General features: G+C 44.0%; 1 protein-coding gene across 1 annotated transcript; it reads left to right on the top strand.

Annotated features, from left to right (window-relative positions):
- The first annotated feature begins 3,663 nt into the window (after positions 1-3,663).
- On the top strand, positions 3,664-8,951 carry LOC127231347 (translation initiation factor IF-2-like). The gene is made up of 3 exons (XM_051196887.1): positions 3,664-3,705; positions 7,624-8,055; positions 8,553-8,951. Exons 1-3 carry the CDS (start codon positions 3,664-3,666, stop codon positions 8,760-8,762), a joined length of 684 nt encoding a protein of 227 aa, XP_051052844.1. The 3' UTR covers positions 8,763-8,951.
- Positions 8,952-12,919: the final 3,968 nt, after the last annotated feature.

Raw genomic sequence — 12,919 nt, 5'->3', positions numbered from 1 at the left:
AACGGACAAACAAACAAACAAACAAAAAGATACTTGGGGAGCTGTTTATATGTATTTATTATTTGTTTGTGTGTGTTTGTGCACGCATACACATATTATCAAAGAAAGAGACCATCAATTTGAGAAAGGGGAGATGCAATTATATTTTAGCTTGAAAAGTATTAAAAATAAAATAAAATCTAGGAGCTGGAGTGTGGCTGGTGGAAGAGCACTTTTCTTAGCCTGGGTTCCATCTCCAGCATCACACACACACACACACACACACACACACACACCCCACACCAACCACAGATCCAGAATAATTTTCAATTTATCAACTTCAAAAGAAAAAGGAGAAAAAGAGATGAATAAATGATGACAAGATCAAAATTCACTAACACGCACTTTCTAGGACTGAGAATGCAGAGTTCTTTACATCTATTCGGCTGCCTCCTCACTTTTGTGTAATTCACTAAGCTATCACCTTTTTGTGTGTGTAAAGTTGAACGCTGGTCTATTGATGTCATGTGTTAAAAGTTTTGTGGGACTTTGTTTTGCATGCTTGTTTTTGGTTTTTGGTTTGGTTTGGTTTGGCTTGGATTTTTGGAGACAGGATGTCTCTGTGTAACAGCTCTTACTATCCTGAAACTCACTCTGTAGACCAAGCTAGCCTTGAACTCATAAACCAGGCTGGCCTCACTCACAGAGGTCCACCACCTGCCTCTGCCTCCTGTGCTGGAATTAAACACCATGCACCCAGATCACATTAATAATTAAATGTAAAGTTAAAAAGTTGATCAAGGGGGATGAAGAAACAGCTCAGTAGTAAGGAGGGCTGACTGCTCTTGCAGAGGACCAAAGTCTGGTTCCCAGCACCCTCATGGTTGCTTACAACCATCCCTAACCCCAGTTCCAAGAGACCTAACAACCTCTTCTGGCCTCCAAGAGCACTGCCACAGGTACATGCAAGCAAAACACTCATACATACTTTTCTAAAAGGCTAGTCAAACATGGCAGGCGAGGGAGGTGAACACCTTTAATCCAGGTCTCAGGAGGCACAGGCAAGCAGTCTGAGGCCAACCTGGTCTACAGAGAGAGTTCCAAGGCAGTCAGTCCGGGCTACATAGAAAAACTCTGTCTTGAAACAACAAAAAGGCAAACATACTACAAATTTTAGTTACAAGACATAAGCAATCAAGTTAACACTGGACTGGAAACTTCATGTCAGTGACTGGCTTTCAAAGCATTAGATTTGAGGCCTGCTCCACAGGGAAGAATTCTTGTCATTTACTGTAAACATGGTGAAAAGTCTCTGGCTAGAGATCAGAGGCCCTAGTGAGTAAATTTCACGTATTTTACTAAATGGACATATTGCATCCATCAAATTGCCTTCTAAATATTTGTATTTATGCCCATAGACTAGTACTGCTATCAGCGTTGGTCAGAATAACTTCCTTTTGCAGTAGTTAACGATTACCATAGAGATTCACAACTGGTTCAAGTGCTCAGAATAAGTAACTGTTGAATGCTAAGTCATAAATGGGACATCTTTAACATACATACTCTCTTACCCCCCAAAAGCCCCCCACACCAATGTTCAGAAATCATCAAAAAAGAGATATGGGGGTGTCAGAGAGACGGCTCAGTGATTAAGAGCATTTGCTGTTCTTGCAGAAGATCTGGGTTCAGTTGCCAGCACCCACAAAGTGGCTCACAACTGTAATTTCTGTCTTGGGATCAGACACCTTCTTCTGACCTCCACCAGCAGCAGGCATACATATGGTTCACATACATATATTCTGGCAAAACACTGTTGAGGAACTCACTAGTTAAATCAGGCTGTCCTCAAACTCACAGAGACCGGACTGTCTCTGTCTCCTGAGTGCTGGGATTAGGGCATGCACTACCACCTCCCAGTTTAAAAACAAAACAAAAAAAAAAAAAAAAAAAAAAAACTTTTTTAAAATTCAAAATTTTAAAAGTAATAGAAGAAGAGTAAGAGAGTAATAGAGGAAGATAGCTCTATATGCCTCTAGCTTCCACATGTGCACACTCAGGTACATGCATCTGTGTACACAATACCACAAAGATAGACAAAACACATCTCATTAAGTTCAAACAATGAACTGAATACACATTAGTTCAGTAACATTTAACACAACTATTAGGAAGTGGTTCTGAGAGTAAGACTCACTTCAAAGGAATACTGCGGGCTTGTGAAAGCTATCATAACCACTAGAAAAACTGAACACACCTATAAATTAGCACTGTCTATTAGTTGACACTAGAAGAGACTAAAGATAATAAGCACATTGTATTATTGCTACTTCAGAACATCTCGCCCATCAGGTTTAGGCTAAGCTGTTCAATAAAAATACGGGAGCCACATAATTTAAAGTTTCCAGTAGCCATGTTGTTTGGCAGCAGAATCAGGTGAAATTAATTATGTTATTTAACAACCTAGCCCACATAGTATCGTCTCAACATCCGAAGTATTTTTTTTTCATGCTAAATCTCAAAACCTGGTTGTACATTTCACACTAGCATGTTGCAAGTGTGTCATATTTCAGAAGTTTAGCAGACACAAGCTGCTGGCTACAAAGGATACTATTTAATGCTGAGCTAAGGGAACATGGCAAGAGAAAGGGTTTATGAATCACAACATCAGAGTCCCCGAGGCTGGAACATTCCTATTTTTAAACCTTTTTGCTGCCTTTTTACTTATTTATTGGGGGTGGGTGCGTGCTATGGTATGCCAATGGAGACTGGAGGACAACCTAGGGGAAGCGAGTGACTTCTCTCCCTCCACCATGTGGGCCTTAGAGGTTGGGCTCAGGTCATCAGATTTGGCACATGATACCTTTACCAGCTGAGCCACCTCTTCCGATACTACCCCACTCTAGCTCTAAAGTGAATGAGTTAAACTTTAAAACTAGCCAACAGTAACTGGCTATTTCATCAGATTTCCAGGAACCTTCTGGCAAACCCTTGTTTGGAGTCAAAGCCCTATGCAGTATTGGTTTTGTAACAACTGTTTTCAGCACATTTTAACTAGTCTTGCTGTCATTGTGAGATTAGCCATAACTTCCTTCTTCCCTACCCTAACCAGTTTCTCACATACTCAGCCCCCTTAATTCACTAACATTATCCAAAAAGAAGCTGCTTCTGGGAGCTGGAGAGATGCTCAGGGTTAATAGGAGCACTTGCTGCTCTTGCAGGGGACCTAGCTAAGGTTCCCAGCACCTACACAGAGACTTACAAACATCTGGAATTCCAGTTAGAGGAGACACCATGCATTCTTCTGACTTCTAGGGATACCAGGTATACATGTGGTACACATACATACATGTAGGCAAACATACGCATACACACACAAAATAATCATCTTTAAAAGGGGGGAAAAAAGGAAGCAACTTCCAGTCACTCCTACAACCTGAACAGACTTTGGGTTATCCAGGCACTAGCAACAGGAAGCCAGAAAATGATCTCAGAAAGTGGGGAGAGGGAACCCACAGCATGGTGTAAACTTACAGAAGTTACAGGAAATAAACTGTACTTGCACAGTATTCCAAACGAGCCTTCAGTTAGTGTTATAATGGTATTTCAAAAGCAAAGGGACCAGATACTCTTCCACCACCTATATGGTGGCTCAACTAAACCACATAAATAGAGTAAGGGCGGCCTATGGTGGTGCGAACCTTTAATCTCAACATTCATGAGGCAGAGGTAGGTGAGTCTCTGTATTCAAAGCTGAGAACCATAGCAACATAGAAAAATCCTATCTTGAAACTCCAAAAAATAAAAAAGAAAGAAAAATATGGGCCAAAGTAACAAAGAAAAGCACCCAATTCATTTTTCTGCTCCTACCCCACCTGGACCCCTGGAGAATCACAATAGAAGCATCTTGCTTTGGTTGGCCCAAGCTGGGGGAAGTGGGGAGGGGATACCTGCCATTCCCTGGGGACTGAACTCAGGGCCTTATATGTGTCAGTTACACTCTGCCACCGAGCTTTATTCCTAGCCCTATCATTTTATTTTTCTGAACTCACTAGCTAAATTTCTATTTGTCAGAGATTAACACATAAAAGGAACAAATTCTGCATGTAGGAAAGGAGACACCTGGACTGGGAGTGCTTACATTTCTACAGTATGTGTTCAAGTGGTAGTAAGGACATTGATATTCAGGTTTAAAATAAACTATAACAGGATACTCACTAGTTTTCAACATATACTTTTTACCAAATGAAATCATAGTCACCATGCATTTGCTGCTGCTCAAAGTGTAAATTTCCTGAGGAATGGAAATTACAACTCAGTGCTTCTCCACCCTTTATTTAGTCAGTTCTACTTGTCCAGAAACCTATCCCTTTCTATTGTTTTTGCTTTTATTCATTGCATGCAGGTTTGAGTGTGTGTTTATTGACCTGACTGCACATGGGGAACCAGAGACCAAGTACCTTCCTCTATTGCTCTCCATCTTGTTTCTTCTTCTTTTCCTTCTTCTTCTCCCTCTTCTTCTCCTTTTGGGGAGGGGGTTGTTTTTTGTTTCTGATTTTTGTGACAGGATTTTTTCTATATAACAGCCCTAACTGTCCTGAAACTCACTCTGTAGACCAGGCTAGCCTCAAACTCAGAGATCCACCTACCTCTACCTTTCCAGAATTAGGAATAAAGGTGTGCGCCACCATCTTACTTTCTAAAGCAGGGACACTTGTGAACCGGCAGGTCACCCATTTTGCTTGATTGGTGGAGCTCCAAGTCCCTGAGATCAGCCTGTCTCCATCCCCAAGTGCCACTGTGGTCACATTCATGCTCTGCCATACCTGGCTTTTCTGTGGGTATGGGGATTTGAACTTAGTTCCTCATGTTTACACAGCACTTTATCCTGGAAATCACTCTGTAGACCAGACTGGCCTTGAACTTGGAGATCTGCCTGCCTCTGCCTTCCCAGTGCTAGGATTAAAGGTGTGTGCCACCAATACCCGGCTCATTTTACTTTTTAGGAGCAAATCCGGTGTCAGTGAGACATGTTAATCTCAAAAGATGGGAGGAGAAAGGCCAACCCAAATAATCATGGCCAAATTAATTACAGCAAGCTTTTTTGTGTATATGGGCTGCTTCTCCCTGAGGTGGGGTTCAGGAGGACAGTATTAGATTCCAGGAAGACAAGGCTTTTATAGCTCAGGGGTACATGGTTTCCAAATAGGGTATTTGGTGAGCAAAATAGTTGAGATTACGGAGCAGAATATAAGCATACCAAGTTAATCCTAACGACCTCCTAAAACTAACACATGACTGCAGGGCAGGCATAACAAGGTAGTCATAACCACAGGTTATAACAAGGTGGTTATAATAACCTTTTTTTTAAAAGGTAGTGTTTCAAATGGTTAAAAACAACTTTTTTGAAACAAAGGCATGACTGCCATTCCTTGAACAGGCAGTACAGAACCATTTGTAGTTAAGGTTACAGGTGGGGCATAGCCCAATCCTTGAGAAACAGAGGTTTAATCATAAACAGGGATGAATCTAGTTTGTCCTTATATAAGGTGGATTTTAAGCCTAAAATGGAGCAGTTTCTTCAATGGCTCAGCAGGTAAAACTGCTTGCCTTGAATGTCTGTGCCCTGAGTTTGTTCCCAGGGACCCACGTATGAGTGGAAGGAAAGAACCAACTCCACAAAGTACACCTGTACTCCTTTCCCCAACAGCTTAAACTAAATAAATATAAATCAGTAAAAGCTGGGCAGCGGTGGCACACTCCTTTTATCCAAGCACTTGGGAGAGAGAGGCAGATGAATCTGAATTTGAAGTCAGCCTAGTCTACAGAGCAAGTTCCAGGACAGCCAGAGCTACACAGAGAAACCTTGTCTCAGAAAATAAACAACAAAAAGTAAAATGAGACAGTTGTGCTAACATAAACCTTAAGCCCAAGAGTAGAAGCAGGCAGATCTCTGAGCCAGGTCAGCCTGGTCTATCTTATAGCTGTGGTTCTCAGCTCTCCTAAGGTTGCAGACTTTTAATACAGTTCCTAGTGTTGTGACTCCCAACCATAAAATTATTTTCATTGCTACTTCATAACTGTAATTTTGCTACTGTTATGAATCATAATGTAAATATCTATGTTTTCCAATGATCTGTGAGAGGGCTGTTCAACCCCCAGGTTGAGAATCATAGAGTTCAAATCAGCTAATAAAACTGCACACTGAGACCCTGCCTCAAAAGAATCAAAAAAAAAGCTGTGAGTAATCAATTTTAATCTCCTTTCATCCCAGCAGAGACAACAGTTCTCTGAAAGTTCCAGGACAATCTAGTCTACAAAGCAAGTTCTAAGCCAGCCAGCACTTCATGCCTCAAAACAAAGAATTTTTTTAAGTAAACTAAGTAAGAAAATTACTCTTTCAGTTCAGTGGACTTCAAATCACCAAGAGGTATTTAAGTGCCCATCTACATTTAAAACAGATACTACTCCACACAAGGTGCTTGCACAAATATTTTGTGCACATCCATACTTGTACACAAAGATCTAAAATATACCAATATATTAGTAAGAATCTTCTCTAGTCATTATACTTCTTAGGATGCTCATGTGTGATTGTTAAAATTAGAAGAAAAAACAGGCAAGAAGTAAATTGGCCAGTGCCAATCAACTAAGATTATATTGGATTGACACTCCATAATCACTAAGTAAAAAGCATTTAGAGACCTTGAAGACAAAGCCTTGCCTAACTTTTGACATACTCATCTATGTTCAGGCCTGCAATACAATGTACAAATTACTTTTGGAGGACCATGTTATAAATCATTAGTAAAAAGACTCAATCTGGCCGGGTAGTGGTGTCCCACACCTTTAATCCCAGCACTCCAGAGGCAGAGGCAGGTGGATCTTTGTGAGTCTGAGGCAACCCTAGTCTACAGAGTAAGTTCCAGGACAGCCAGGGCTGTTACACTGGGAAACTCTGTCTCGAAAAACAAAACAAACAAACAAAAGACATTGGGGGGGGGGGCTTTTTAAAAGTTAACTATTTCAAAAAGTAGATGCCAAGGAATCCTTCACATGAAAATAGTTCATTCTGTGTCAATTTCGCTCCAATTTATAAAATGTAAACCTAATAAAGTTACTAAATATACCAGATTAAACGAATATTGTTTGTTGCTTTGCCTGCAACGAATCCTGATTTTATGTTTTCTTAATTGTAGAGCAACAACTAAGTACAGTTCATGAGTGCAGATGTAGTGGCAACTGTGGAGCGGATGAGTACAAAAGAATACAATGTAATGCTGCACACCCTCTGGCCTACAACAGCTTATTGCAGCAGTGGCGCGAACAGGACAAGAATCGAGGTTATCACGAGCGATTTTGCTTTTAATGAAATGTGGATACAATTGGCCTTAAGCAAAAGATTGGTGGGAAATGTACAGACAAGCTTTTAACCCGTATAAGGATTCGGGGGATGGATCTGGCTAGATGACTCTCATCAACGACACCACAAAGCCACCCAAACCCTCTAACTTAAGTGTACATATACACTGGTTGAAAATGGGTTGTTTCAACAGCTTTCGTGCGCCGGGAACGCATACCGCAACTATCCCATGTTACTTAGTACCTAAGTAACCTGGCTACTGGCGTTCCTTGTTTTAGCATTAGCTCAAGGAGAGCCCGACTCGCCAGCTTAGCAGATCCTCGGCCTCCGCCCTACCCAGCCCGCCACCGCGTTTGCAGACCGACCCGCAGGAGCCTTCCCCACACCTTGGCGGGCGGGGCGGCTGGGAAACGCAGGCCGAGACTCCCGCAGCAGAGCCCATGGCCACGCGCGCCGCCACCCCCCGCGCGGGTCCCAGCCGGCGGACACCCGCCCGCCCAACCGCCGCCCGGCGCGCAGGCAGCCCAACCGCCGTCCCGGCCCAACCAACGCGGGAGGGGAGGAGAGGAGCGCACGGCCGGCGGGGCATGCGAGCCGCTCGGGGGGCGCGGGGCAGGCTGCGAGCCGGGGAGACGAGGCGGGCGGCGCCGAAGCCCGCGCTGGACGCGGGACCCAGGCGGCTTCCCGGAGGGGCCTCGCCCCTTTTCGCAAAGAAGGTACAGATGGTTTGACCCCCCACCCCGAGCGAGGTGCCTCGTCCCAGCCCCGGCTGGACTGTACCATCGGGCGGTGCCGCCGGGATTGCTCCCCCCACCACTACCATCAGTTCCCCCCCCACCCGGGTCCGCGGTCGGTTGGCCCCGGCCGGGCGCTGAGACGCAGAAAGAGCTGGGCGCCATTTTGGGTGGGACTAAGCAAAGACGAAACACTCTCCCAGGCGATGGGATACTCTGGACCCTGGTTTATCCGGTTCCCTTAATCCTTTAGGTACTTACACGACGTTGGGTGAGGGGAGTTGGAAGATCAGCGGGTCCCGGATCCTCTCTCCCTAGGGGTGATGGAAATCAAACCCCCCCGCCGCCTCCAGGTGGTTCTTCCCGCCGCAGAGTGGGAGCAGCATAAAAGGCGGGGTCTTATTAGCATAATCTGCCTGGCAACCTGATCTCAACGTTGTGTGATTGGCTAAACTCTGAAAGTCCCATTCCGTGCCTAGAGACCTGGAACGCTGGGCCGAACTGACAATCCCAGATTTAAGAGTCATGACGAAAATCCTGGGACGCTAATTCAGTCGGCAGAGAAGGCAAAAGGAGATTCACACAATGGCCCAATGACTGAAGGCCTCTTTATTTCGTGCTCTGCTGTTCATGTAAAACCCAATAGAAGAGCGGGTCTCTGGCGGTGCTCGCCTTCGTTTGTACTCTAGGCCAATCAGAAAGCTCCACTCTTTGCATTCAGGGTCAAGCCCCGTCTGAGAACCCTGGCGGGCAAGTGGAGGGACACTGTCCAGCGTGCCTGAGTGTCTACCGTGGAAAATCCAATGCACACTCGGGTTCCCAGCCCACCTGTCCCCTCACACACACACTCGGATCCTAGGAAGCTCTGGAGGTGTGGGCCGTGCACCTACCTACCCGCCCTAGCGCGGACTTGCAGGAACCACGTGCGCCCGGGGGCTCTGTATGACTGGGACACGCCTTTCCGGGACCACAGAAACCGGTTAAACAGACTGCGCCCCTCCCCACCCTTCCCCAGTCCCCATACCCTGGTCCTAGGAGTGGCCTATCAGCCTTGCAGGCCTCTAGAATGCCTACACTACACCTCTCCTTTCAACACTTTACCGTTCCGGAAAAGTGTTTTTCGGAAGCCATGGGGTGAGGATGTGTCTCGGTTGATAGAGTGCTTTGCCTGGCAGGCACTAACTAAATCCTGTGCTCGATCCCCAACACCTCATACCCTGGGGGCTGGTGCACCCAGGAAGTGGAGACAGCTTGGGCTACTTGAGATTAAGGTGAGGGGATATTAGTCAACACTGAACAACCAAAAATGAATGAACTCTCTTCTTTATTAATTTAGGACATCCACATCCTACTGTCTTTTAAGATTGCCTTCTCAGAGTACAGCCAAGTGCATTTAAAGAGCCCAGGTTTTAGAATGACAAGCTAGAAACTCTGACAACATAAATAGCAACCCAATGTCAGAGACCTTTGCTCTTTGTGTCTGCAGGGAATGGTTTCACTGTCTGTGACCTGTACTTTGCTGTGTTGCTTTGAAGATTAAATGAGATCATACTTTCACATTCTCTTGAAACAGAAGGGTCAGTGATGATAAAGCCTACAGAGAAAGTAGGGTGCCTTGTAGTCCCAGTTCTTGAGTGCAAAGGCAGAATTGTTTGAGGGTAACCTGGCCTACATATTTCCAAGCCAGCCAGCAGTATATAGTGAGATTCAAATTCCAAACAAAAAACCCCTACAAATCTACTGCTTAAGCAAGAAAAAAGGAATCCTGTGAAACAAAAGACTTGAGGATAGAAAACATGCACAGGGAGAGAAATTAAAATCCATTCAAATATATTGCTCACAGTTTTGTTTAAATGACTGAAAACAGTGAAAAGCTGAGGCCAGCGTTCTGTTGTTAAAACACAAAGACATGACAGCCTTGGGAGGCAGGAATTGATAAAGATGTCACGAATTGCTCTCCATAGACCCCTTTAGGAGCAGCACTGGACGTGAAATAAAGGCTATCAGCGACTAAGCCTTACAGCTAAATTGAAAAGAAAGCATGAAAGTAAGGCTGATGAGGACTTCCAATTGTCAAATTCAGCACTATTTTCTCTCCTGGGTCTATTAAGAAGAAGCCATTTGCTTTGGGAATGGTTATAGTGGCTAAAGAAGTCTCTGGGATGGTGGACATCGACAGAGGTAGATGGGCCCTCTATGGCCTTGGAAGACTGCCATGCCCTGTGCCCATAGCCTCTAGAGATCCTTCTGAGATTTAACCATATTATATCTTCTCTGATAGATTAAGAGGTCAGATTATCAGAAATGACACAAAGGACACTTACCAGGAGAAGCGTGACTATCTGTCTAACTGGGACTTAAATAAATCAATGTTCATAACCAGAGTAAGATTACTGTGATATATGAAGATGACAATTTTTATTTCTGCATATTTTTTCTTAATGACTTATTGTCATATTTGTAGATGTCTTCATTACTGTTCTTGTTTGAGTGTGTGTGTCTGTGTTCATGTTAGATACTGTTAGGTCTCAAAAAACACAGACAAATGGCTGAGGTGTTCATTAACATATCAAAGCAGACAGTAGCCACCAGGTTCTCCCTGGCATCCTTCAGTCCCTACCTGATACAGACTATGACTGGCAACCACCACTACCTACCCTAAACTTCTTCAGCCGAGTGGCTGGGCTGCCCATCCCCCAGATGCCCTTCCCTATATAAATAATCCAACCACTTTGGTTACCTATACTTTTTGGTCTGCCCTTTACTCTCTTGGCCACTCTCTTGGCCCAGCCCACCCTCTAGGTCAGCAGCTCCTCTCCCCTTCTCCCTTCCCAACCCCCACTCCTCACTTGACCCAGCCTAGCCACATTCACTCTGGACTCCCACATGTCTCTGCCTCTTCTTATGCACTCCCTTTTATGTACAATAAACTTTCTCCTCCACCATACCTAGGCGCAGTCATGTCCTTTCCTTTTATAGTTCTGTTTTCATTCATTCACGTACCTGTGTTTGTGCCTGTGGAGGCCAGAGACCAGCTTCAGGTCTTAATTCCTGAGGATGACTACCCATCTTGTTTTGTAAGGTACATTTCCTCACTAAAACCTGGTACTTACAGATTAAGTTAGGCTGTCTGGCCAGTGAATCCCAGGATTATTCCTGTCTCTGTCTCCTCAGTGCTGAGGATTTCAAGTGAGCACTACCCGGCCGTGCTTTCTGTGTAGGTTCTGAGGTGTATATGTGCTCCTCATGCTTGAGCGGCACACACTGTATGGACTGTATAATCTCCCCACTTCTAAAACATTTACTTACAGCACTTCAGATTGAACTTGGTGCCTCGTGCCTGCTAGGCAAGGGCCTTACACTTACCCAGATCCCTAGCTGTCTGTTTTATTTTTAATTTTCTGGTAGGATCTCATTAAGTTGCCCAGGCTGGTCTTGAACACACTCTGTAAACTCCTGAGTAGCTAGAATCATAGGCCTGTGCTATCAGGCTTGTTCCAAAATTTTGATGGGTACAAATATTTCAATAATTTGGCATTCTACCAATTTTAAAATTTTTGACTGAAGTCTCAGAACCCTGTTTTCTACGTGTCTTTTCCTTTCTTTCTTTCTTTTTTTTTTTTTATGCACACTAATGAGCTTCCCTTCCCTATGCAGGAAGTATTCGTGGAACATGTACCAAGTGCCGTTCACTGTTCTAAATGATGAAGATAGGGGAGAACAGAAAAGTGCTCTCATTAAGATTCCAATTTAATGGAGTAGAAAGAACAAAATTCCCAAATGATTCCAAGTGATGGTATTACACAGAAAACAATGCAGGAAAATGCAGAGGAAAGGGAATGCTGACTGTTAAAATGCATGTAAAAAAAAAAAAAAAAAAAAATCCTTCCCAGTACTGGACAATGGCTCTGTTTTGTTTTGTTTTGATTTTCCTGAGATAGGGTAACCAGTAGCACCAGCTGTCCTGAAACTTAGTATGTAGACCAGGTGGCCTCCCTCACAGAGATCCTACTGCCTCTGCCTCCCCCAGTGCTGGGAATAAAGGCATGTGCCACTATGCCAATGGCTCTGTTAATAAGAGGGTTTTGTTTGCAAAAACAGGGACCTGAATTTATTTCCAGAACCTACATAAAATCCAGACATGACAGTATATGATCATAATCCCAGCTCTGGAACTAAGATGCAGGGAGATTCCCGGACTCTCTGATGAGCTCCAAACCAATGAGAGACCCTGTCATAAAAGACATAAATGACATTCTTGAAGATAACATCTAAGGTTGTCCTCCAGCTTCCACAAGTGGCACACATATATACTTACACACACCCTTTTAACAAGAAGTCCTCCTAAAAAAGAGTAGGGACTAGACTAAGGCAAAAGAAGATCAACAATGTTAAAATTTGGGGAAATATTCCAGTTTCTGAAAATATCCAAAAAGTTAAAGGAGAAAAAAAAAAAAAAAATCACCAGGCCAGTGAGATGGCTCAGCAGTAAAGATATTTGCCATCACATCAGGTGGAAGGAGAGAATCAAACTCTACAACCTTTATCTTATGACTTCCATGTGCATGCTGTTGCCCATGTGGTATGGTACAACACCCCTTCCACATCATGCAAACACTTTTTTTTTTAACCATAGCATGCCTGTATTCAACTACTCTATCCTTGTAAAGATGTTCATTGAGTGACAGGGAGTCACTGCATCAGAGGCTTTGGAATTCATCAGCTGACCTCTATATAAAATGATAGAGCATAGAAACCCATGGCTTTCTTGAGCTTTCCATCAGTCTGAGAAGGAATGAGGAAAGCCGGATTGCTGGAATACAGGGCAAAGGGCAAAGTCACCAAA

The sequence above is a fragment of the Phodopus roborovskii genome, unplaced genomic scaffold, assembly GCF_943737965.1.
Source record: "Phodopus roborovskii unplaced genomic scaffold, PHOROB, whole genome shotgun sequence".
Lineage (NCBI taxonomy): Eukaryota > Metazoa > Chordata > Mammalia > Rodentia > Cricetidae > Phodopus > Phodopus roborovskii.
Note: the sequence above shows the minus strand (reverse complement) of the source record. Positions and strands in the feature narration are given on the sequence as shown.